General features: G+C 35.2%; 1 protein-coding gene across 7 annotated transcripts in view; it reads right to left on the bottom strand.

Moving 5' to 3' along the window:
• FER (FER tyrosine kinase) overlaps positions 1 to 26,137 on the bottom strand; it is a 465,318-nt gene that overhangs the window by 305,195 nt on the left and 133,986 nt on the right. For all 7 annotated transcript variants that reach the window (XR_014310162.1, XM_082724902.1, XM_082724905.1 and 4 more), the window contains one exon: positions 23,006 to 23,195. Coding sequence is in view for 6 of the 7 variants with exons in the window: in XM_082724902.1 (XP_082581028.1) it covers positions 23,006 to 23,195 (190 nt within the window). In the remaining variant the exon portion in view is untranslated. The remainder of the gene's footprint in view (positions 1 to 23,005; positions 23,196 to 26,137) is intronic.

Below are 26,137 nucleotides of genomic sequence, written 5' to 3'. Positions count from 1 at the left end.
GCCTTAAAGCACAAGTTTTACAGGACTTAGAGTCAGACTCGGGCTCCAGCCTACACTCACAAAACACACATCTATTTTGCTTTTCCATCTCAAATCTTAGCCAAGAGCTGGTGACTGTGGGCCCACAGAAATCAATTTGTCCACAGACCTTCCTGTCTGAGCCAAATGCAGGCTAGAAGAGGCATAGATCTGGATCTCCTATCTGATACTATCTCCCCCTGTTGGCACGGAAGTATACCAGTCACTTCTGGATAAAAAGAATCAGTACATCCAACAAGTATTGTTGTTTAGCCAGCAATACAGAGAAAATTCTCATGCATTATGGGAAGATTTATTATTTAGGAAATAAATCTATTTTCTAATTGATTTTTTTGAAATAAAATAATTTGTTTTCTTCCTATAGAACCTGTAAAAGTCTTTCTGCTTCAGAAACTTGGATCTTGAGATCTCTGAGAATAAACCAAATTTTTAAGCATTTCTTGAAACAACACCGTGCAAATAGCTGTGCTATACAGCTTTTCTTAATCCAGTGCTATTTAATTAATTTTACTAAGGTCTAACTGTCCAGTGCTATGATTCATAAAGAAAGGAGTTAAATTATGCATGAATGATCTTTAAGGTCTCAATAAAAATAAAATTAAAAATTTCCTTGCAGCAAGAATTTTTGAGCTTAACATAATGAGGTAATAGGGCTGGAGAAAAAGTAGAATGTCTGGGATACTTAAAATCGTTTATTTTTAATCTGAATATAAAGCTCCTATTTTGATACTTTATTCTATAATAATTTGTTAATTGCTATGTAAATCCTTGCTTTATCCATTCATTTTTTTAAAAAGATACTGTGCAATCACTAGCTGCCAGACACCATGCCAAGATACTGGGCAGAATATTCTTTAAAATGAACCGAACTTTAAGGAACTTTATGAAAATAAATAAGAATAATAATAATAAGCTATTTTATGAAAATAGATAAGAAAAATAGGAAATGCAAGAGAAACCTACTACACAAAAGTCGATTCAGTAAAACGTTTCTGGGTTTACAATTCTGTCCTAACACCTCCACCTTTATACCCTTAGTCTCCCTTTCCAATTCAGTGCAATTTAAAAATAAATAAATGAAATTTACCTCTTTGTAAAATTTCCTCTAAAATTTTCCCATTTTAAACATAGGCACATTTTGATTTTGTTGTCCATAACAATTCTTCTTTACATCATGCCCATCAGGGAAAAGTCCTATTTTATATTCTGGGAATAATTTTCATAAAATATTATATTTAATAAATAGTAAGACAGAATGGGATAGGGAGTTTCTTATGAGCCAGGCACTGTTCTAAATATTTTAAGTGGATTATCCAATTTAATCTCCTATAATAACCCTGTGAGATAGGTTCTATTACAAGTCCTAGTTTACATATAAAAAAACTGAAGCACAGAAAGCTTAAATAACTTGTCCAAGGTTATATGCTCAATAAGTGGCTAACCTACAATTCAAGTCCAAGCAACTCTGCTCCAGAATTCATGCAATTAACCATTATACTGTGTTACCTGGGCTGGGTCCCTGCTACACCTCACCACAAGTATTCTGTTGCCAAAAAAGAGTCTCAAAGGATGTATTAGCAACTTACTCATTTTGTTTTTCTGCAATAGGTTGATATACTCAAGAAACAATGCATATGGTTTCTCAATATTCTTGCCTTGGTCTCATTTTTCCCCCTAGATCATTTTAAACATAACAATTCATATTTTTATACCTATAAATTTATTTTTATTTTCCCATCTTTATCTCTTATTTTCCGTTTGCTCTTATTCATTTTTTCTTTCAATATTCATTTAGCATTTACTGAGTACCCAGCATGTAAATTCATAGCTCATGCAAATCACAAAATTTAAATCTGGAAATAATCTTGGAGATAAAAGAGATCAAAATTAATGTTTACAATCAAGGAATAGAGAATCTAGAGTAGCTAGCTTGCTTTCTTTTTGGTCTAGCCCACAGAAAAGCTAATTCAGGTATGTCCCCTGTGATCATCTAATACCACTGGTTTTGCTTTTCAGAACAATAAAATTTTGATGTCACCTAGATATCTCACTAGGCAGTCTTCCAGATCAGTTACAAAGATAATAAACACAATTGATGTTGTATTAGTTTCCTAGGGCTGCTATAACAAAGTACCACAAACTGGGCAGCTTAAGATAACAGAAATTTATTTTCTCACAGATCAGGAGCTCAGTGTCTGAAATCAAAGTGTCAGGAGGGCCAAAACTTCTAGTGGAAGACCATTCCTTGTATTTTATAGCTTCTGGTAGCCCCAGGCAATCCTTTGCTTATGATGGCTTAACTCCAATCTCTGCCTCTGCCTTCACATGGCTGTATTCCCTGTATGTCAATCTCTCTTCTCTTCTTATTGGGACACCAGTCGTATTGGATTACAGCCTACTCCAGTGACCTCTTCTTAACTTCATTATATCTAGAGACCTATTACCGAATAAGGTCATATTTATAGGAACTGGGTATTAATATTTTAATATCTCTTTTTGTAGGATACAATTCAACCCATAATGGATGTGATTATTAATTGCTGAGGCACCTTAATCTTTCACTTTTCCAGTTAAATCAATATCTATTGATTCTTACCTTTTGGTTTCTGATTTTAAACCTTTTCTTGGGTCATGCTAAAAGCCTATTTCCCATCCAATGGTGACTGACTATTTAGTAATCTTTGATAAAGAACATTGTCAAAGTTTTTTCCAAAACCTAAGTTTATACCCTATTATCTTCATAGAAAAGAACTCTAAGAATAATCAGTCAGACATTATTTCTTCCCTAAAAATGTTCTCTTTCCCCTGGGAGATTATTTTAATATCCAATGACTCTATTTGTTATTATGGATTCCAAAAGCTGGCCCAGTACTCAAAAAATATTTATGGACCCACTTCTATGTGCCAAGTACTGCACAAAGCTAAGGAAATAGCAGTAAACAAAATGAAAATAACTATCTTCTTGGAGCTACAGTTTGGGAACCTGGCAGGGATTATAGGAAAAGAAGACAGATACTAAAAACATATATACATAAACAAATACGATGATTAAATAAATTAGTGCATAGAAATACACATATTAAAGTATCTAATGCATAGAAATGCTTTGAAGAACCCTACTACATAGTAAATGTTAGACAACAAAATAACAGGAGGAGGAGGAAAAAGAGGAGCAATAAAGACACTAGCAGTAAGTGCTAGGTAAGAAGTGAAATGGGTCAACAGGATACATAATGACAGCAAGGGCACACAGATAATAAGAGAGCCCATTACACCTACAGCAGTTAGAGATGCTCAAAGGAATGATATTTGAGCTAAAGTGATGGAAAAAAGATAGTCATTCATAAGAAAAATTGGTAAAAGAATATTGAAAAGAGAGAAAACAGAAAGGCCTCAAGATGAGAATAATCTTGGGTAGCCAAGGGCAATCATGTCAGAAAGGCTAGAGTATGGGGGATGAGGAAGGAGGCTTCACTGGGAGGAGACAGGCAGGGAGAAGATCATATAGTTTAGGCTATAGTAAGAAATTTGAATTCTATGTTAATTACGTAGAGATGCCACCGGTGGGCTCCTAGCAGGAGACAGATAAGATCACATTGAGATCACTCTAGTTACGGTACAGAAAATAAAAGGCAGGAAGGCAAGGAAGCAAGCAGATAGCATGACTTAAGTAGTCCAGGCCACAGTTACGGCTTCTTACTAGGATGATCACAGTGGAGATGCTGACAGGAGGTGGGATGTGGGTTATGCTTTAGAGGTGGCATCAAGAGAACTTGCCGATGGAGTGAATGGGAGATTTGGAGAAAAAGTGAATACAAAGGTGTTTCCCAAGATTCTGGCTTGAGTAGTTGATTATGGGTGATACCATTTACTAAGAAGTGGAAAACTGAGAGAGTGGCAGATGTGAGGGTTTTGACAAGTTAAATTTGAGATTATCAGTCCAATTACTGAATGGAATGATGAAATTCTAAGCCAGTTTGTATAAATGAAGTTCACTTTAAGCATCTTGGTCATGCACATGAACTGTCATCATGATAAAACAAAGAATTCATTATGACACCAATAACTAAGCATTATTTTTACATATTTAAGAATTATGTTGCAGGGTGATGACTTTTGATAGGCATATTAAAATAGAAAAACTTCACAAGTAAATTTCAAAACTGTATGTGTTTAGTTTTATTTTTAAAATATAAAGTGAAAAATATCTCAATTTCAGAAATGTGGTTTCTCTGACACTGAGCTCCACCTGCTGGTAACTTCTTATCTTTAGGTCTGGGAATTTCTTATCTTGACGTATTATATTGTGAAAAAAGAATTGAACTATGTTAAAGTGAAATATAGCCTCCAACCTAACTATGTTGAAAAGCCATACTTAGGACATACCATGGTACCTTTTTCTTTCTTTATAGCTACCATTTATTGAGTTTAGTTATATGCCAAGCACTGGGATAATTTTTATAAACATCACCTCACTAATTTCCAAAATAATTCTGTGAGGTTTCTATGACTTGCCACATTTTACCAATATGGAAATTGAGCTCAGAGAGGTACTGTGACTTTGCCTACAGTGTCAGAAAATTTTGAGTTTGAATCTGCCACTCTGATTCTGATCAAATTCCTTAACTTCTTCAAGCTTCAATAGTCTCATATGAAAGGTAGGAATAATACCTTCCCTGCGGGATTATTTGCCAGTAATAATATGTTATGTCTAGCATGCATTTCTTTTAGTAATCTTCCTTAAGTGACATATTAGAAAGAAATGTTAATGACCCAAACTAAGTATCTTTCAAAGAAAGAGATTTTAAATGTTGAATTGCAATAGATTTTTAAAATATTTTAAATTTTGCTTAGAGAAATACTCCCTCCAGGGGCCCCTGGGTGGCTCAGTTGGTTAAGCAGACAGCTCCTGATTTCAGGTCAGGTCATGATCTCAGGATCCTGGGGTCAAGCCCCATGTTGGGCACCACGCTCAAGGGAAGTCTGCCTAAGGATTCTCTCTCTCCCTCTCCATCTTCCCCTCCCTCAACTTATCCCCATATGTGTGATCTTTCTCAAATAAATGAATCAATGTTTAAAAAAAAAAAAATCCCTACTCCCTCCACAATGGAACACATTTCACACAATAGTTGGATTTATGGTACTCCTTAACCATTTATTTTTACAATCTATACAAAGAGTGACCACACCCAAACCCAACAACAACAACAATCTACAAACTGAAATTAAGAATGAGGTAGAAAACAGTGAGAAATTAATAAGTATAGTATATCAAAGAAACTTTTGCAAGAAAAAGTCTGAAGTTTAAGACTGAGAATCATCAATACTAGTTTTTAATCACAACAAGGAACAAGCTTTAAATAATTTTATGGAGGTTATGTTTTCACAAACATGAACAAACTATTTTAATATATAAAATATTTCCAATAATTTTCAAAGAAAAAAAAACAAGCCTTTAATTTCTTTTTTAAAAAAAATCAGCAAATAAATTCACTAATAAATTCTTTTCATGGATCCATCTTCAAACACGTATAGAATACCTGCAACTGAGAATCTTTCCTAGGGAATATATTTATCCATTGTATATCAAAACTGCAGCTGAGAAAAATAGGACAAAGAGAGAACTGTTAAAAGCATATGTTAATCTAAGTCTAGATTATATTCTTGGATAAAACCGGCTTATAGACAGCTGCATTCTCAGACCCCCACCAAACTGATTTTGGTGTTATGGTCTCCACTCCACTAAGGGATTCTAGATTCTGCAAGAGATGGCCTTATCAATCTCCTTCCTGCATTAGCTATAGTGATATTGTCAAGGGCACTGTCACCGCAGAAGTCAGGGTTAAAGCCTCCAGTAAGAAATTCTATTAGAGCTAAATGCAATGAAAAGCTTTGCTTCCCCTGAAATGTGACATGCTTTCTTTTATTTAATAGTAAGTGTTATATGACTTTATCTCCTTTTTCATTTTGGCTTTTGGGAAGCTTAGAGACAAAATAACAGCTCTAGTGTAGTAATTATATATGCTATGATCTATATAGTTTCCACCTCAGTCTTGATAACTTATTACGACCCTATTTTTCCTGGTCCTGATTTTAGTTTCTGTTTCTGTTTTGCTCAATCTTGTTAACATTAGCGCAGATACTCAGGCTACTAGGACAGAGAATGAATGAATAAGTGAATGAACATAAGCACATAAAAAATATATAAATCTATATAAAAAGCCTTGCAACATGCGGTTTACACATTCCCAGAGCTAACAGATTTTTCTCCTAACAATTTAAGGCAAAAGCCTGATTACCTATAGTGATTACTTATATACGATGACATCATGTTCCCTGCCATCTTCAGTCCCCTAGACATGGTCATTATACTGGGCTGTCTTTCTTAGAAATGATACAGCTGACCCTTAAAGCATCCGTACTTTTTCCCTTCCTGCCAATCAGATGAAGAACTGTAAGGAAAGCTGGAAAGATACAGGAAGATTTCCTCGTATTCTTGGTTTTTATCATTTGAATTTCGAATCACATTGTATAGCTGCTAAGCAAGAGGTTAAAGCTGTCTCTGACTTTGACTTTGGGAGATAGCAAAAAGGCAACATCCTTAAAAATCACCCGAGAAGCCTATCAGAATGACAGACAGAAATTAAATTGGGCTGTCAAATTCCTACAAAGAATAAAAGAACAGTGTGTTCCTCACTATGTCTAGTCCATGTTGGTTTTACTTCTCATATACCAAGTATTAAGTATCTGCACAATTTACCACATTACTTTAAAAGCATGGTATATCATTCAAAATAAAATGTTATGATTTCATTCCCTAGTACTACTTTTGAAATTAAAAGGAACCACCAAATTAAAATGAGACCTCTAAACTCTATGTTCTCATAAGATGCTAGAAAGTATGAGGAAGTAGTCATGCAACATGGGGGCTTAAGTGGGTAGGAGAAGAATCAATGAAACAAGATGGGATTGGGAGGGAGATAAACCATAAGTGACTCTTAACCTTACAAAACAAACTGAGGGTTGCTGGGGGGAAAGGGGTTGTGAGAAGGGGGGGTGGGGTTATGGACACTGGGGAGGGTATGTGCTTTGGTGAGTGCTGATTCACAGACCCGTACCCCTGGGTATAAAAATACATGTTTATAAAAAATAAAAAATTTAAAAAAAAAAGATGCTAGAAAGTGCATAGGTATTAACTTCTCTTGGTGAGTTAAAGAGCTAGTGAAAAGTCAGAACCAACATGTTTGTATTGCATATCTATACCATTAGATAGTTTCTGAAATAAAAAAAAGAAATCTCATGTATTTTCATTATTATCAAAAGAGGCTGGAAAAGAGGCTTTCCAATTTAAACACATTTTTAATAAACAATTATACAAATAAAAGATGACATAAAATATTCATTGTATCATACTAAAAAAGACTATCTGATCAAAATGTAAAATCCCATGTTCAATTAATTTTTATTAGTTTTAAGTTCCAAAATTAAATCCTTGAGAACATGATCAAATATGATATGAAATTGACTATAGTTACAGAAAATGTCTATATAATTCTATTATGCACAAAGAGTAGACAAAAAGGGATTTCAGTAAGAGTTTTCATGATGACTTAAATTTCATCTTTGTCATCTAACTTTGAGTGAATGTGAAGGAGTTATCTAGCAATTTTCTCTTCTAATAATACACCTGCACTGGAGACTAATAAATGGCAAAAGACTATGAATATTTTATAAGTAATAAAACTGAAAAAGGCTCACCATATCAAGAAGTATAGATATCTGTAATAATGAAACACTGCTAACATAAGCTCTAAGTGACATAATTAATAGCAAATTGAAGTAACTGTATAATGAAAGTGTATATTCATCCATACCTCTTACCCACAAATGTTAAAATAAATTATGATATTTCAGATTTCATTTGGAGGGACTACATTATTATAGAAAACATCAAAATAGTCCACTTTAATATTTTCTTATTAAAAACTCCAAAAACCACTTGGTAATCAATAATTTAGTGTTAAATAACTACATAGAAAAAAAATTTCTTAAAATATTAAAATCTGGGGGGCACCTGGGTGGCTCAGTCAGTTAAGTGTTCTGCCTTTGACTCAGGTCGTGATCCCAGGGTCCTGGGATTGAGCCCCAAGTCAGGCTCCCTGTTACCGCAAGGAGTCTGTTTCTCTCTCTCCCCACCTCTCTCTGCCTCCTCCCCACTCATATTCTCTCTCTCTCTCTCTCTCAAAATCTTTCGAAAAATTATAATTTGGTTCTTGACTTAAAAGTTGAAACTATGAGAATGAATTTTACTAGGTATCTGAACCACAAATTTTATCCCTTGATAGATTTTACCAAACTATTTAAAGCAAAAATGTTGACACCTTTGAGTTAGCTTGGTTCAATAATATTCTTATTGTATTTTAAATTCACATGCTCTCCTCTGACATCTTTTTCCTAGTCCTTTTCTCTTTCGACTATGACCTACCTCTTATTTCTGTATTTTCTGTTGTCTCTCCTGTTCTTTATCTTTCATCTTCTTCACCTCCATGAAGAAGATACATAGTCAGGGCGCCTGGGTGGCTCAGTGGGTTAAGCTGCTGCCTTAGGCTCAGGTCATGATCTCAGGGTCCTGGGATCAAGTCCCACATCAGGCTCTCTGCTCAGCAGGGGGCCTGCTTCCCCCTCTCTCTCTGCCTGCCTCTCTGCCTACTTGTGATCTCTCTCTGTCAAGTAAATAAATAAAATCTTAAAAATAAATTAATTAATTTAAAAAAACAAAAGAAGATACATAGTCATTTGTTTCTCCTGTTACTGTTCTCCTCTCACCAGATCTCTCTTTTTTCCTTTCTTGATTCTTCCTTAACGGCCTTAGAGACACAGCATGGGGAGAAAGAAGAGCTCTCTCCAAAAGTAAATTTTATTTAGAAGAGCCTGATTTATCCCCTAGTCAAAACCACAAAACACCTTTGTGGGATAAGAACAATGTTCTGGTTCCACAAACACTGTATCTAATTGTAAAAAAGAAAAAGAAAAAGGGACACAAACCATTTAAACACTAACCATTTCAGTAGTTTCTGACTATTTGGAACATCTAAGATTCTAGTGGCTCTTAGATTAATGAAACATCTCAAAAAACAACTAAAGCTTTTCTTACCAACTGGATCCCATTTGACTCGCTCTGACCTTCCACCTCTACCAGTCAAATTCTTGGTCTTTCAGCCACTGAAAGCAGCCACCCTTCATAATCTATAGACTACTTTATTTCAATTTTACCTCCCATATTACCTGCCAACCCACATCCTCCTTGCATGTGCTAAGCCCATTTGTTTCCCCTATAGCCCTCTCCCATTCCTGCCAATACTACAGAAGTCAGTTCTCCTTCCCAAAATTTCAAGAACTTTTCCTTAGCTTTCTCCTCTAGACTTTTTTTCCACACACTTCTCTCAATCAAAATTATTTCTGAAAAGGAAAGAGCCAGGTTTAGACAAAATTGCAAAATAGACTAAATTCATCTTCAGCAATCTCTAACTTTGCTTTCCAACACCACACCCACTCACGAGGCTGTCGATCTGTATTAGAACTGCAAAGCTTGCCCTACCTCCTTGCAGGGTGACTTGCACTTTCTTCAGCTCTCCTAAGACCCATGATTGGAGGTAACTATTAATATCTCACAAAGCTTAATATGTTACTTTCCCAAGAGGCACTCAGAATTTAAAAGAGCTGTTTAAGGCAACATCCTTTGTGCAATAGTCCTCAAACTTTTTTCAACCCAACAGACCTGAAAGTCACCACGCTTTCTCAGCAAACATTAGAGTTAACCCTGGCTTGTTAACAAAAGAGAAGAGAAGGGAGGGAAGTATAGAGTCCAAGAAAAAATATCATTATATGGGCAGGGAATGGGTGACAGGGAGATTAAAAGATGGCCTGTGTAATTTAAGTTTGGGTCTGATATAAAGAGTGTGCTCCTGTGAATATTCTTGTACATATCTTTTGGGAAGTGTATGTATTCATTTCTATTGCATCTAAGGCCAGGAGTAGAGGTATGGGATAAAGGTTATGCACATGTTTGTCTTTAGTAGGTAGTGCCAAATAGTTTTTCGAAAGTGGTTGCAATCACTACACTAAGAATCTTTACCACTAAAATGTTTTTGAGAACAAAGTACATTCTGGCCCTGCTTAAATGACAGAAAAATACTATATTTTACTAATTTACTTTGTCTATCAAGAAGTGATAAATATGCTACTTGAGGCTGTTTATAGGCATTCTTTCCTTCCCATCAGTGTTATAAAGACTTTATTACTTTTTAAAATATATTCTGGAATAATTTGCCCCTCTGCATTAACTGAGTAGGTGTTTGGTTTGGTTTGGTGCTTATATACTGGAATATGTAGAGATAGAGCACAGCTTTTTACTAAGTATTGGAATCCAATGACTGATGACTTCATTTTGCAACATCAGACATATTGAAGAAAAGTTTATTGAGCATCTACTCTTTGCCAGGCACTGTGTTTAATACCAGCATATCTACATTAAGATAAGAGAACATAATTATAAGAGATGAGGAATGTACAGTAACAGTATAAATGAAGCCAGGGCATCTTCACTCTCAATGCTATAATCTACTGGCCTCTCAGACACAGCCCTTCATTTACTGAGGTCTTTGCAAGTGCCTTACGATTTAAAAAGCCAAATTATAGGAGAAATGGAAGAATTGCATTCATCACAAATGGAAATTTTTTGCAATTTTTTAAGATTTGAGAGACAGAAAGAGAGTACACACCTGTGAAGATGTGGGAGGAAGGGTCAGGGAGAGAATCCTTCAAGCACACTACCCACTGAGATGGAGCCCGAGATGGGGCTTCCTTATCCCACCACCCAGATCATGACTTGATCTGAAATCAAGAGTCAGATGCTTAACCAACTGAATCACCCAGGCACCCCCAAAAATTTTAGCAATTTTATTATTCACAATCATTAAGACAAATCAGCCATGTAACTAAATATCTTTTTTGTTTAGGTAATTAAAATTTATTGTCTTTTCAAACAATGTAGCAGATTAACCTACATTATAACAGTCTGATGTCTGTTGTTATTTTTTTAATCTTTAATTAATATAGAATGCCAGTTGGTAGTGTGTCTACCAGTTAAGTAAACAGTTAATCTGGGGGAAATTTTAAAAGTAAGAATATCTAGTGTGTGAATAATAATGAAATTGCTGTTAATAAATTTAAACATTTTATTACATTTAGCTTTTTTGTGTGTGAACTTGCATAACTCACTTAACTTCTCTGCTTTCATTTTTCATCTTTATCTTGACTGGCATTCCAGTATTTCCAATTTCCCTCGAAATGCAGATTTAGGAGTCATCATTTGTTGTTTGAAGAATGACAGAAGGATGGAAGAAAAGCCCACAGATACTTGATTACAAAGAAAGGATTGAAAACCAAGGGCTGAGGGCTAAAGCCTGAGGAATGTTAATGGTCGATTTCATCACAGCACTTAACTCTGATGTTTTCTTGTTAATTAGTTGTTTACTGCCATTTTCTGCCTGCTAAATGTAGTTTATAAGTAAAGAGACTTTGTCTATTATCCCCAGTGTCTATGAACATGATGCATAATAGTCATAGAAGTTGGTTAATTGTGTTTAATAGGCAGAAGAGGGAAGAGGAGTTTTGGGGACAAAGGTGGAAGAGACAGGAAAGAAAACGAAAGGTTGAAGACAGAGGAAAGAAAAGGAACAAAAACCATATGAACCCTCTTAACTTTGTCTGGAGCTCTATAACAAGCCTCTGCCCTTGCATTCATTCATTTAGTCCTGACATTGATCCTATGAGGTGCATATTACTAACCACATTTTACAGATGAAGAAACTGAGGTTGGAGCAGGGAGGGAAAAATACACATAAAGGCAAATAAACTTAGAATGACTTCACTCAAATTCCCAGTTTCTCCACCCTGCCCTGCTGCTACAAGGAGAGTCTTAAAATAATACTGAGAGAAGAGGACAAAATGAGTGTGAAGAAAACCAGATTTCAACTGACAGAGTCAATAGTAGTACTGCATAAATTTACAGGAAGTTATTTTTTTCAAACATTAATATGAGAATTAAAAGTTGTTAATTGAATTTTCCATAACTGTACACCTAAAAGAAAAATGTTATTTCAGTAATGTATAAATAATCATAAAATAGAATGGCATTTAGGGATTTTTTTCTTTTATCTACATTAAACTATAAAAGAAAACTGGCATTAATATTTTAAGGACCTATTTATCCAGAGGCTTCCATCCAGGTTAAATAATAACCTTATTGCTTAACCCTTAAACTGTCCCTGCCTCCCTTGCCCCAAAGGACTTACTCAAAAACAAGTCCAGGAAACCAGCCTCAGGTAACAAAGCCAAATACAAGGGTGGGTCAGGCCAGGTGGAGACAGCAGATCAGTGGGGGGTTGCATACTGTCTCCCTAGTTACCAAAGAGTATGGATCCTGCCCTTTGGGGCAGGATTTTAGGCGCCAATTCTGACCAAGGTGATAAGCTGGTTCAAATGTCTACTATAAGGTAAATTGTAATTCAATTGGTCACTTATGTGTGACCTAGCATGACTGTGCAGCTTTCTCTGTGTGTTACAATTTCACTGGCCACCTGTGCGTGGCCAGGCCCAACCACATGGCCTTTGCCCTTAAAAGCTAGTCTGTGAAACAAAGAAAGGTTTCCCTGTCTTGTAAGAGGTGCGCCCTGAATGTTCAGATTGATTCTTGATGCTTGACCCAAAATACAGCTTTGCTTGACCTTCGCTTTGTATCAGTCTCCCTCCTTTAATCATGGACCCATTATAGGGGGACCTAACAATATTTGATTATAAGTTATATTTTTATAAAAATTGCTTGTGCTCAATTTTAAACACAAACTTCAGTGGCATAGGAGTAGAAAAAAGTGAACTTCAAGAAGGTAATCACACTAAAATTTTTCTTCAAAAATTTAGGTGGTCAACCCTACCAATGTCAGTAATACATAAGTCATAAGAAAATAACATGAGACTTTATTTAAAACATAATTTGTAATTTATTGTGGACAAAAAACAACAATACTTTAAATAGAGAGTAGGTCCGAAACATGTTTATCATTGTTTATCATCTAAAAATTAACAGCTTACATTTTTAAAAGAAAAGATTTATGTTTAATGAAAAATAATATCAAGACTAAGGAATAAAAACTATCAGAGAAATAAGCACACATGTTAAATGATTATCATTTCTGTGATAATCAAACAATCAAATACCAGCTATTATAAGAACAGTGATTTGCTGAGTGGCAGAGACTATTCTATGTGCTTTGAATGTGTAAACTTAACCATTTCTCACAATAAACCCAAGAATAGATAAAACTGTAATTCCCATTTTAGACATTGGGAAATGAGGACAGGGAAAAGTCCCTAACATCACACATTTACTAAGTGGCGGAGCAGGGATACAAACCCAAGCAGCCTGGCTTTGCAGCTGGAGAGCTCTCTATAGTGACGGTTCTATTGCAATCACACAGTAGTCATTATCTCTGTAACCACTTGAGACTTTGTCACTCTGTTAAATATCACTGCCATAATTCTTTATAAAGTGAGAAATATTTGCTAGAAACCAACTTTAACATTTAAACCATTTTTTAAAACTGAGTGGCATCAATTATAACCTGCCAAAAGATATTTTGAAATTCTGAACCTATTCATTACCTCTATAATCATTTGCTCAGTGTATATCTAGGTACCTCAAGGCACCTAATTTTTTTGAAATGTTTTAATGCAGGGATATTTTATAAAAGTCAAAAAGCAGTCACTTTCCATTAATGATCAATCAATTACTTCTGCTCCATCTCTCCCACCAAACTCTATGGGCAAAGTCTAAATCTATTTTATCTTTGACACACGCTTCCCAAAAAACCCCATACATAATATCCATGTACTAAATAATCATAAAACACTTGATGAATTCCAAATGACTGAATGAATCTGAGTGTTTAATTCTTTTATTTTTATTAATCATACTAGATATTTAATTCTCGCCTAATTCTCTCTTTTTATATCCTTTTAGGGCTAATTAACCCCAGGCCATTAGTTTATGCTAAGATATTAAGAAATTCATAATTTAAAGGGTTAGTTTGAAATATATATACACATGTTTATATTCATACGAACATACATACATAAATGAAAATGAAAGGTAGTTTTTTTCATTTCCTTTGTGCTATGTATATACACATATATACATATTCACATATATACATATATAAATGAAAAAGTTACTTTTATTTAACTATTTGCTTGATTTGGCCTATATATACACTGCATAGGCATATGAACACAGACAACAGTTAAAATATAATTTGAAAACACTTTGAAATTTTAAGGGTGCTTTTCCAAATAGAAGATACTACAGCCTAACGCAGAAGAACCTCACCAGCACCACCCATTAATTGGCCCATGATATGAAATGACTTCATTCAAACCGAAGAAAAATTAATATTAAAAGGAATCCTTTTTTTAATTGAAATATAATTGAGATAAAACATTATATTAGTTTCAGGTGTGATTCAATATTTGCATATATTATGAAATAATCACAGTAAGTCTAGTTAACATCTATCATCAAACATAGTCACAAAATTTGTTTTCCCATACTGAGAACTTTTAAGATCTACTTTCTTAGCAAATTTCAAATATGTACTAGAGTATTGCTATCTATAGTCAACATGCTGACTACTACATACCCAGGATTTACGTATTTTGTAACTGGAAAATTATACCTTTTGACCACCTTCCCACATGTGCCCACTTCCTTACCAGTCTGTTGTTTGCCAATCTGTTCTCTGTAACTGTGAACTCATTTTTTTTTTAAGATTCTACAGATAGCATATAGTATTCATCTTTCTCTGCCTTACTTATTTCATTTAGCATATAATTCCACAAGGTCTATCCATATCATCACAAATGGAAATATTTCATTATCTCTTACGAGGGACAATATTCCTGTGTGTGTGTGTGTGTGTGTGTGTGGCACCTAATTTTTTTGAAATGTTTTAATGCAGGGATATTTTATAAAATATGTGTGACATCCTCTTTATATTTAATCCACTGATGGACACTTAGGTTGTTTCCATATCTTGGCTATTATAAACAATGCTGCTATGAACATGGGGGTATAGAGATATCTTTTCATGTTAATATTTTGTTTCCTTCAGACAAATACCCAACGTGGAACTGCTAGATCATATGGTACTTCCATTTTTAATTGTTTGAAGAACCTCAATATTGTTTTCCATAGTGGCTGCGCCAGTTTGCACAAGGATTCCCTTTCCTCCCCATCCTTACCAACACCTGTTGTTTCTTGTCTTTGTAGTAATAGCCATTCTAACAGGCATGAGGTGTTTTTTTCTTTTTTAAAAAGAGAGGCAGGCAGAGAGAGAGAGAGAGAGAGAGAAGAAGAAGGCTCCCTGCTGAGCAGAGAGCCTGATTCAGGACTCGATCCCAGGACCCTGAGGACCATGACCTGAGCCGAAGGCAGCGGCATAACCCACTGAGCCACCCAGGCACCCCAGGCATGAGGTTTTGATTGGCATTTCATTCTGGTTCTTTTGATGGGTCTCATTCTGGTTTTGATCAGCATTTCCGTGATTATCAGTAATGTTAGGGACTCTTGACTTGAGTCATTTGGAAAAGTAACAAAGCTTTTGTAACCTAACCATAATCATCTCTTAACTTCTTTGTTTTATATGTTAGAAATTTATAAACTAAATAAACATAGGGCATAACAAATACTTGTAAATACACTTAGGTATCAGATCCTAGGATAATTTAATAATTTAACAACTTACAAAACTACTGAAAGTTCAGCATGATAAAATTCATGCCATAGGAAAGCTAGAAATTTATTTATCTATAAAACTGATACATTAATTCAATGTGAATATAATAAATAACATCTATAACCAACATTGTAATCAGGTTTAAAAACTTTTAAACTATTTTGAGAGTAAAACCTATAAAGCTGCACAAAATCTTCTAAAATGTGTCTCACACATAAACTCCTTTCATACACATAGTAGTAGTATAAAGATTTTACTGAAGCTGTCTTTATAATAAAAGGTTGAAAACCATGTAAATATGCCACTCCTTTGCTCAGAATCTTCAGTGGTTTCTAATTTCCCTAACAGTTAGCATCAAAGTCTACAATAATCTGCCTAACTGTATGATCTAAATGCCCATTACTTCTCTGACCCCATCTCTTATTTCTTCTTTCTCACTGTGTTCTGGAATACTCTCATTTCAGGCAGTCTCGACATTTGCTCCCTTAGTTCTTTCAGATCTCTGCATAAATGTCACTTTATCCATGAAATCTTACTTGACAACCCTATTTATAAAAACACCTCCCATCACCCTTTTTCTTCCATCTTGATTTATTTCTCTCCTAAGAACTTACCACCACATGACATATATATAACTATATATTTAATATTTAATATATTTGCCATTTAATACATATATTTAACTGTCTGTACCTACAAAAAGTGAAAGGTCCAGGAGGACAGAAAAAACTGTATTTATTTTGTGCACTACTATATCCCCCGAATCTAAAGTGAGACCGTGACTCCTGACAATAAATATTTATTGACTGAACTAAAAAAAAAAAAAAAAAGGAAACAACTGTATATGCACTATTGCGAAATTATGCCTAAAACCTAAAACATATTAAGTTAAAAACTAAGGTACAGAACAATATTGTTGTATGCACTATCATTTGTATAAGAGCAGAAGGCATATAATGAACATTTATGTTTTTATCTGCATACAATGCTTCTGGAAGGCTATCTCTGAGGTAGGAAACTGGGAGACTAAGGAAAGGACACTTCAGACTCCTGTATTTGTACATGTACTACCTATCCAGAGAAATTAATTCAGGTTTTGCCTTTATATATAAGAAATACATAAGATAATCCTGTAGAAAAATCTACAATCTATACTTAACTCAATGAATACTAATTAATTTACATGGGAACTAAGGCATATTATTAGAAAAAACTGAAATAAAATCTTATGTGTCTCAATAATATATCACACACATTATCTCACGTCAGTGCCATAAAAATCTTGTCAGGCAAGGTAGATATATAATCATTCCTTCTTTTTACAGAAAGGAAAAACTCAGAACAGTTAAGGAACCTGACTATGATTACAAAGCAGAGGCAAAGCTCAATTCCAGTCTCATGATTTTTTGGTCTGGTACTTTTCTCAATGTACGTGAGGAGCAAGTCTTCAAATTAACATCGATCTTACATATTGAAAGAAAGAAAGTGTACCTGATAATGAAAACAGATAAAGCTTCGATGATGTCAATCTCAATTGATATCAGCCCATTTTAGAGTTTAAGTATAAAACTGAAAATCCATCAGACACTTCTATAAAACAGACTACTACTGAGTTCATAGTGTCAGACAATACTTAGTCAACATACCAGCTATTCTGTTGGTTGCAAATATTACAAAACAGGGTTTTATTGATAGTGCTGTTCAACTAAGCAGAACTTAATAAGATTTGCAGAGAAGATAAATTTATGTTGCATATTAGTCTAGCAAAAGACGTTAAAAATGTGCAATTTCAGAAACATCAAAGTAAAGGCAATTATCTTACAGAATAGCTAACCATATTTAAAAAGTAAGAACTCATTATAAGGAGCCATCAATTCTAGATATACCTGACATATAAGAAAGATTCTTCGAACAAAAACCATTACACTTGGTGCTCAGCACATGCTAATATAAAGTAAAACAACCAGATTACTCTGGAGTAAAATGGAAGTCCAGTTCCTCAATTCAACAGATACTGATTGAAAACTCATCTTCTGACAACTAGACGACCATAAACAAACATGAGGGAAAGTGATGCTTTTAAATTAATTAATTAATTAATTTCAAAAGCAGGAAAATCAATGTTACTCAGGGATTAGAAAATTCTGGTATTTCCATCATTATCAAGGACAGCCAACAAAAAGAGTTCACCTTCTTAATAAGCTCCAAAAGGCAGATTCTTCTGCCCTGCAGAGTTAGAATTGAAGAATAAAATAAAATAATCCTTGGGCTTATAGAACATTTAAACAACTCAAAATGCCTTCAAAATTATCAGCACATTTAATCTATAAACAACCTAATTAGATAAGAAAGATTTATCTTCTAATTCAGTATTTCCCGAAGGATGTTCTATTGCACTGGGGTCCCTTCCACACACTCTTTGAAAAGGAATTAGGTCAGTATTTTCAGAAACACTGCATTCCATGCTGTATTTACCCTCTTAGGATATTAAAAGTTTAGAAAATTCCAGCAATTATACAAAGGTTTCTTTTGTCTTAACTCAGCAGGTCCCAAATTCTGGAACTCATTTCTCCTCAGAACACTTTGAGGACACCAAACTCTTGATTTTCTACGAACTCACTGGTCACTCCATAGTCTCCTACTAAGTCCTCTTCTTCTAGACCACCTAACTTGAAGTGCCCCAGAGTTCAGTCCTTGTTTCTCTTTTTCTCTCTATTCTCTCTCACTGGTGACCACCTAGGGTCAAATGATTTTAAATACCAATGATACCTATGACTTAAATTCCTATCTCCAGTCCAAATCATACTCCTGAACTTGTGGCCCAAATACCAAATGTTGACAATGACTTGTTTTGACAATGACTCGTTTTTTTTAGAAAGACAAACTGAAGTCTTGCTCTTTCTCTTTAAAGCTGCTCTAGGTACCCAAAACAAGTTTAATTCACCTAGTTCTCCTGCTAAAAATGCTAAAATTATCCTTGACCATTCTCTCTCAAACCTTACTTTAATCCATAGGAAATCCCCTGGGGTCAACCTTCAAAATATATCCAAAAGCAAAAGCCTTCTTGTTACTTCCCCTGCTATGACCATTGTTGCTCAAATTGTAATTTTCTATAATATGGGTTACTGTAATAACCTCATTCTTCCATCCTTGTTCCCCTCAAGTAATTTTCCATATAGTTGCCACAGTAATCTATTTAAATAAAAAGTCAGAGCACATCATTCCTCTGCTACTACTCTCCAAGCCCGTGGCTCCACTTCACACAGAGAAGAGCCATAATCCTTAATTATGGTCCACAAAGCCCAAGATCTGTTCCCCAATACTTCTCTAACCTCATTTCCTACAGTTTCACCTTCCCCTCCACTCGGACTTCCTTAACCATGCTTCAATTAGTCCAACACGCTCCTTCACCATGGTACATCCTATGACCGAAATGCTTTTACCCCAGAAATGAAGGGATTTAGTAGCTCCCTGTTACCAGTCTTTGTTCAAATGTCAATTTCCCAATGATGCTTATCCTGACTTAGATTTAAATTGTGTCCCAACCTCTACCCTGCTCGTCTTCTATTCCTTGGCATTTACCATCTTCCGATGGAATAGTTATTTATTAACTGCCACTCACCACAGATTGTGATCTCTAAGAGAGGGGTTTTTTAAACTAGTTTCATTCACTCACGTATCTCAATCATCTAGAAATGTGCCTGACACATAGTAGGTGCTCAATAAGTATTTCTTGAATGAGTAATTATGCCCAGACAATAGAAAATTATTGTGTAATACTTAATATTCATCATTTTTCCTTTAGTATTTTAACCAAAATTAGACCTAGGTTTAAAAAAGACTATATTAGGAGGATGACTTCTCCTGATGAAGAGGATTATATCACCTGCCTCCACATTTTCTTTAGATTTCAATAAATTAATAGGCTTTCATTCTTACTGAACTATGTAAACAAAATAAACAAGTGTAAAATCTCATTAATTGGCATCAATTTGGGGAATGCCCTATTGATTTATAAAATGCTATTTTATTACTTTAAACTATATAGTGTGGCATTCCATTGTAAATTCCTTACAGACTTACTAAAGGCATTGTCCCAAGGAATAGATAAGATACATTTATTTATTTTATTTTATTTTATTTTTTATTTTGACAGAGAGATCACAAGTAGGCAGAGAGGCAGGCAGAGAAAGAGGAGGAAGCAGGCTCCCTGCTAAGCAGAGAGCCTGATGCAGGACTCGATCTCAGAACCCTGAGATCATGACCTGAGCCAAAGGCAGAGGCTTAACCTACTAAACCACCCAGGCACCCCATAAGATACATTTATAATTAACATTTCAACTATTTAAAATAAATTGAATAAAATGAAATAAGTGACATCACTCTAAAAATTTATGAAGTGTTATTCACCATCATGTAAAAATGGGAACAAGAGAAAGTTTAAAAGTGCCAGAAAGCAATTTGTTCCCTAAGCTGTACTACATAATCTCTCTGAAACATTATTCATTCATTTATTGAAAAAGTTTTTCTTCAATGCTATGAAAGACAACAATGCAAATGATCACAAGTTCCTAATGAAATAAGAACTGATGAACTGTTCCATTTTAACTTTCAAAGTCTAATTTTTAGTCATAGTTACCAAATGAGGATATGTTATCATCTAGTGACAAATCTTGTTTTGTCATAATAATAAAGCCAATATGGGTGATCTGCACATAGAATTAATTCAAATAAACTAGATAGCCAGTTCTAAAACTATCTGCCACTGAATCAAGGTATGAAGTAACCAATGCCACACCCACATGGAGATAAGGAAGTATTATAAACTACACTCAGGGTACAAAAGACATATCAGCTAAGGTTTTAAAAACCTAAGTAAAAGAAAAAATTTCAGAAGTTCCTCTGAAAGAATACATATACCAGATAGTTATCAAGAATCCAGAAAAGGCCCGAGATACAGATAGGAAAATCCCTTATTATCTGATACGATAGTAAAGGAGAGAACAGAAATAATTCATATTTAACAATGAATTGTTGATGCCCTTTACAAATAACAATATGCCCTTTACAAAGATGGTGTCAAAAGCTAAGAAGGAAGCCTCTACCCCTCCCAAAGTCGAAGCCAAAGCAAAGGCTTTGAAGGCCAAGTAAGCGGTGCTAAAAGGCATCCACAGTCAAACAAAAAAAGATGATCTGCAGGTCACCTGTATCAACTATGTTCTGACAACCCAAGATTCTGTGTCCCTGAAGGCAGCCCAAGAGCGCCCCCAGGAGAAACAAGCTTGATTACTATGCCATCACTAAGTTCCCCCTGACTACTGAGTCAGCCTTGAAGAAAACAGAAGACAACAACACACTTGTGTTCATTGTGGATGTCAAGGCCAACAAGCACCAGATCACACAGGCTGTGCAGAAGCTCTACCACATTGATGTGGCCAAGTTCAACACCTTGATCAGGCCTGATGGAGAGAAGAAGGCAAGTGTTTGACTGGTCCCTGACTATGATGCTTTGGATGTTGCCAACAAAATTGGGATCATCTAAACTGAGTCCAGTTGGCTAAATCTAATTTTTTTCATTATTAAAAAATATATATATAATATACAGATTAGTATGATTCAATTAATAACAAAATGGGAATAACCACAATAACTTTTTTTTACTTTTAAAGATTTTTACTGGGCGCCTGTGTGGCTCAGTGGTTAAGCCGCTGCCTTCGGCTCAGGTCATGATCCCAGGACCCTGGGATCGAGCCCCGCATCGGGCTCTCTGCTCAGCAGGGAGCCTGCTTCCTCCTCTCTCTCTCTGCCTGCCTCTCTGTCTACTTATGATCTCTGTCTGTCAAATAAATAAATAAATAAAAAATAAAATAAAATAAAGATTTTTACTTATTTATTTGACACAGAGAGAGAGAGAGATCACAAGTAGGCAGAGAGGCAGGCAGAGAGAGAGGGGAAGCAGGCTTCCTGCCAAGCAGAGAGCCTGATGTGGGACTCAATCCCAGGACCCTGAGATCATGACCTGAGCTGAAGGCAAAGGCTTAATCCACTGAGCCACCCAGGCACCCCAATAACCACAATAATTTAAACACTTCATATTCATCACATTTTCAAATACTGCCTTTTTTCCCTACAGAGACATATAAATATGTTTAACAATCAAATTGTACTATTTCCATAAAGTAAAAATGACTAAAATATCAGTTACAGCATCATTAACTATGATAGTTCTATCTATGGACTACATTCAGCTACTCACAGAAAAAGCCAAGGACAGAGCTCGGGTTTTTTCAAACTTAGCACTACTGATATTTTGGGTAGAATACTTTTTTGTTAGGAGTGTGAAGGCAGGGGCTGTCCTGTGCATTACAGGATGCTCAGAATCATCAGTGGCCTCTACACATCAGATCCTATTATAGTACCCACTAACTATAACAACCAAAAATAACCGGAGATATTGCCAGATGTCCCCTGGAGAGCAAAAGTGCTGCTTGGTGAGATCCACCAACTTAAGATGGAAGGAAGGAAGGAAAGAAGGAGGAAAGGAGAAAGGGAAGGGAAGAGGGAGGGAGAATAATCATACTAGGCATTCTTAAACAGTTAATAAAACTATATATAACTATATATAATGAATCTGATTTCTAGTTGGTGGATTTGAATGTGTGTATTGTAGTTTAAGAATATTCACAAGGAAAAATCTATTTTTTTAAAAAATCACGTTTATAATATCAAACAAACATATCATCAATCTCAGATAAATAAGATTCTACTGTTCTTAAGAAGAAAATAATGAAAAATATTCTCCTTATTACTTCTATCTTAAGAATAACACCCTACCTTCCTGCTGTCTCCCAGCAATAAAAATATTGCAGTCTTTCATTCAGTTTTGAAGGCAAGAGAAGAGTTTTTTCCTCTGACTCTACAGGTGGTTCCTGAAAGTGTTCTCCAGGTGACCTGAGGTGACTGACAAGTCTACTTTGCATTTACAGACAAGTTTAATAGGACCTGCATATTAACAAGAGTAATAATTTGTCATAGCAAAAGAATTAATTTTTGTACCCACTTATTACCTAGACAGTACGCTTTTAAGTTTCTCTTTTGATTACTTTTAGGCTTACCATAGATGTAACTGATCGTGCATCTTCTTCATAATTTACTACTGGAGGTGGCTCTTTCCCATCATTTTCTTGTACTTTTTGCTCTAGTAATTCTTTCTGTGCTGTAAACTTTGCCTCAGCGCATTTCAGCTGCTGGACTGACTGTTTCAGCTCTTCAAGTGTCTGTTTTTGGCTTAGTAGAAGCACAATACTGAAAAAGAACACATTAAGAATAAATTATTTCAACTTCTTTAAGAAATAAGATTTTAAAGTAAACTACATCAGCATATTATGCTTCTGTTTCATTTTCATCTTTATAACCATCCTTCAGAATCATTTGAATTATAAAACTAAACAGCTTTCGGGTCATCACAATAGTTACTAAATGTTAGCACTAACAAAACAGAAAACCAAAAACAACAAAGTGGAAGAACATATTTGGAAGCGAAAACCAAATTCAGGATGCTTTCAAATACAATATCATCTATGGCATTCATTTTACTCTACAGTGAAGTCATCTATCTCACAGAGTACGGACATTGACACTGAGAAGTGTGGAACCCAAAGTGAATTAATATGACTGAAGCAGAATCTCAAATGGAATATAGTTGAACTCAGATTTATGCCTTGGGAAAAAGAAATCAAATCAAGGTGACAACGTGGGGAAAAAGCTGTGCTTATGTTGCAAGGGGTATGTTTTTAGAGTTGGAGAAAACTGTTCTGACAGTTTTCTGTTCTGTTCTGTTTTTAGAGTTGGAGAAAACTGTTCTGACGGTTGACTTCCCCATTTCTTCTTTAGAAAACTACATAGGCCACATGTTGCCTTATTGTGAACTTCTATTCCCTGAGATCTGCCCTAAAAGGAATTTCAAACTAACTCATCCACATGAAAGCCATAAAAGGTAGTGGTGGCAAGGAACACCTTCTGGAAACACTCTCATACATGGTCTATTAATATCTTAAAAAACTGCGCTAGGTACCATTGAAAATAGGTTATTAATATGTAAGCAACAATAGATCGTCAGTAGGGGAAAACTTCAAAACCAGAGAATAAGATCAGAAAATGTTACCTCCTTAAACTGGAACTTAAATGGATCAATATTAATTGAATAAGTAATCATAGGCAGAAGGAATGCCCACTAAGACAGATTTGTTTATAAATATGATGTTGATCAACATTTTGAAAACTCAATTCCAATCAAATGGAGCAGGATGCAGCCTCAGTGAATGCTGTAAGAAAAGCTATAATCTCCTCATTGTACTGCAGTGAGTTCCAGGTGAGTATATTAACAAAATAATAACTCATGTAGAGAACTGAGTGAAATCTGGGAAAAGTAGAACTAATGAGTAAGATTATTTTTACCAGAAATCTACCAATGTTCAAAAGACAAACCCTTTAACCAGTCGAGTTCACAGCAAAAGCAATGAACAAGGATATACCATGCTGTCAGAGCTCATTAACACTTCCCAAGTAAAATCATCATGGCATAAGGAAAGAGTGTAATTATACTGAATGAGAACAGATTCAACTTAATGACTTAATCGTGTTGTTTTTCCCATCTTCAGTTTTAGCACTGGAAAAAATGATAATATACCAAATTGTCAGGGTTGTTCTGAATACAATGAAATAATACTTTAAAAATTGTTAACACAGTACCTACCATAAAGTAAGAATTCAGTAAATAGCAATTATCATTGCTCAAAAATCTGTGACCTATGTTCTAAATCCACACAAATTTCCTGATAAATTCATATGGTTTCCATATTAGATAGTAAGCTTTTTTTTTTTTTAAAGATTTTATTTATTTATTTGACAGACAGAGATCACAAGCAGGCAGAGAGGCAGGCAGAGAGGGAAGCAGGCTTCCTGCGGAGCAGGGAGCCCGATGCGGGGCTCGATCCCAGGACCCTGAGATCATGACCCGAGCCGAAGGCAGCAGCCCAAACCACTGAGCCACCCAGGCGCCCCAGTAAGCCTTTTTTCATAAGAAACTGTTTATATACTTTTCCTCTGTGAATCTCTTCAGAGAAAGTTGATTTTTTAAAACAACCATTCTTGTGAACATAAATTCATGAGGACTGGGTTCTGGAAAAGATTACACCCATTATGAACCTAAAGCTTCTTGAAGTTTCCTTCTTTGCATCACATAGCTACCAAAAGAATCACATGACAAGAAGATAAGGGACAACTCAAAACGTACAGGATAAGATGGTAAAAACACATATTCACATACATCTGCAGGATGAGTCCAAAAAGAGGGTGAACGATTTCACAAATGCGGACCAATTAACAGGGAAGTATACTTGAAAATACTAACACTCTAAAACCATTACTGCTACCATTAGCTTTTTGTAAATAAATTTCATAAATATGGAAAAATGCAAAATAAAATAATGATAATCAAAAGAATGAAAATAAACTACCAAATTAAAATATGGGGTGACAAATAAGGAACAAAAATTGCAAAAAAGCAAATACTAACTGAACGGCTGAAAAAATTCAAAGAAATACATTTACAGGAGTGAAACATATACATTTTATTATCTCTTCAACTGTACAGCAGGTCCCCAAAGATGACAACATCCTTCACCCCAGAACCTGTGCATATGTTATCTTACAGAACAAAAGGGAGTTTTGTAAGTTAAGGATGTTGGAATGAAGAAGTTATTTTAGGAAGATTTAGGTGAGCCCAATATGCATAAGGATCTGATAAGAGGGAAGTAAAAGGGATGGTGTTAGAGAAGGCAATGTGGCTCAGTGGGTTGAGCCACTGCCTTCAGCTCGGGTCATGATCCCAGGGTCCTGGGATCGAGCCCCGCATTGGGCTCTCTGCTCAGCGGGGAGCCTGCTTCCTCCTCTCTCTCTGCCTGCCTCTCTGCCTGCTTGTCATCTCTCTCTGTCAAATAAATAAAAATAAAAAATCTAAAAAATAAATAAATAAATAAATAGAAAAGGAAAAAAAAAAAAAGGGAAGGCACTGTGATATGGGGCCAAGAGCCAAAAAATGAGGAAAGTCTCTAGAAGCTGGAAAAACAGAAAACGTAGACTCCCTCCAAAAGCCTTCAGAGAAATTCACCCCATCAACAACTTGCTTTTAGGTCCATAAGACTTATTTCCAACATTAAATTCCAGAAATATAAGAGAATAAATTG

This window comes from Mustela nivalis (genome assembly GCF_964662115.1).
Source record: "Mustela nivalis genome assembly, chromosome: 3".
Lineage (NCBI taxonomy): Eukaryota > Metazoa > Chordata > Mammalia > Carnivora > Mustelidae > Mustela > Mustela nivalis.
This window is presented reverse-complemented; position numbering and strand designations above follow the sequence as displayed.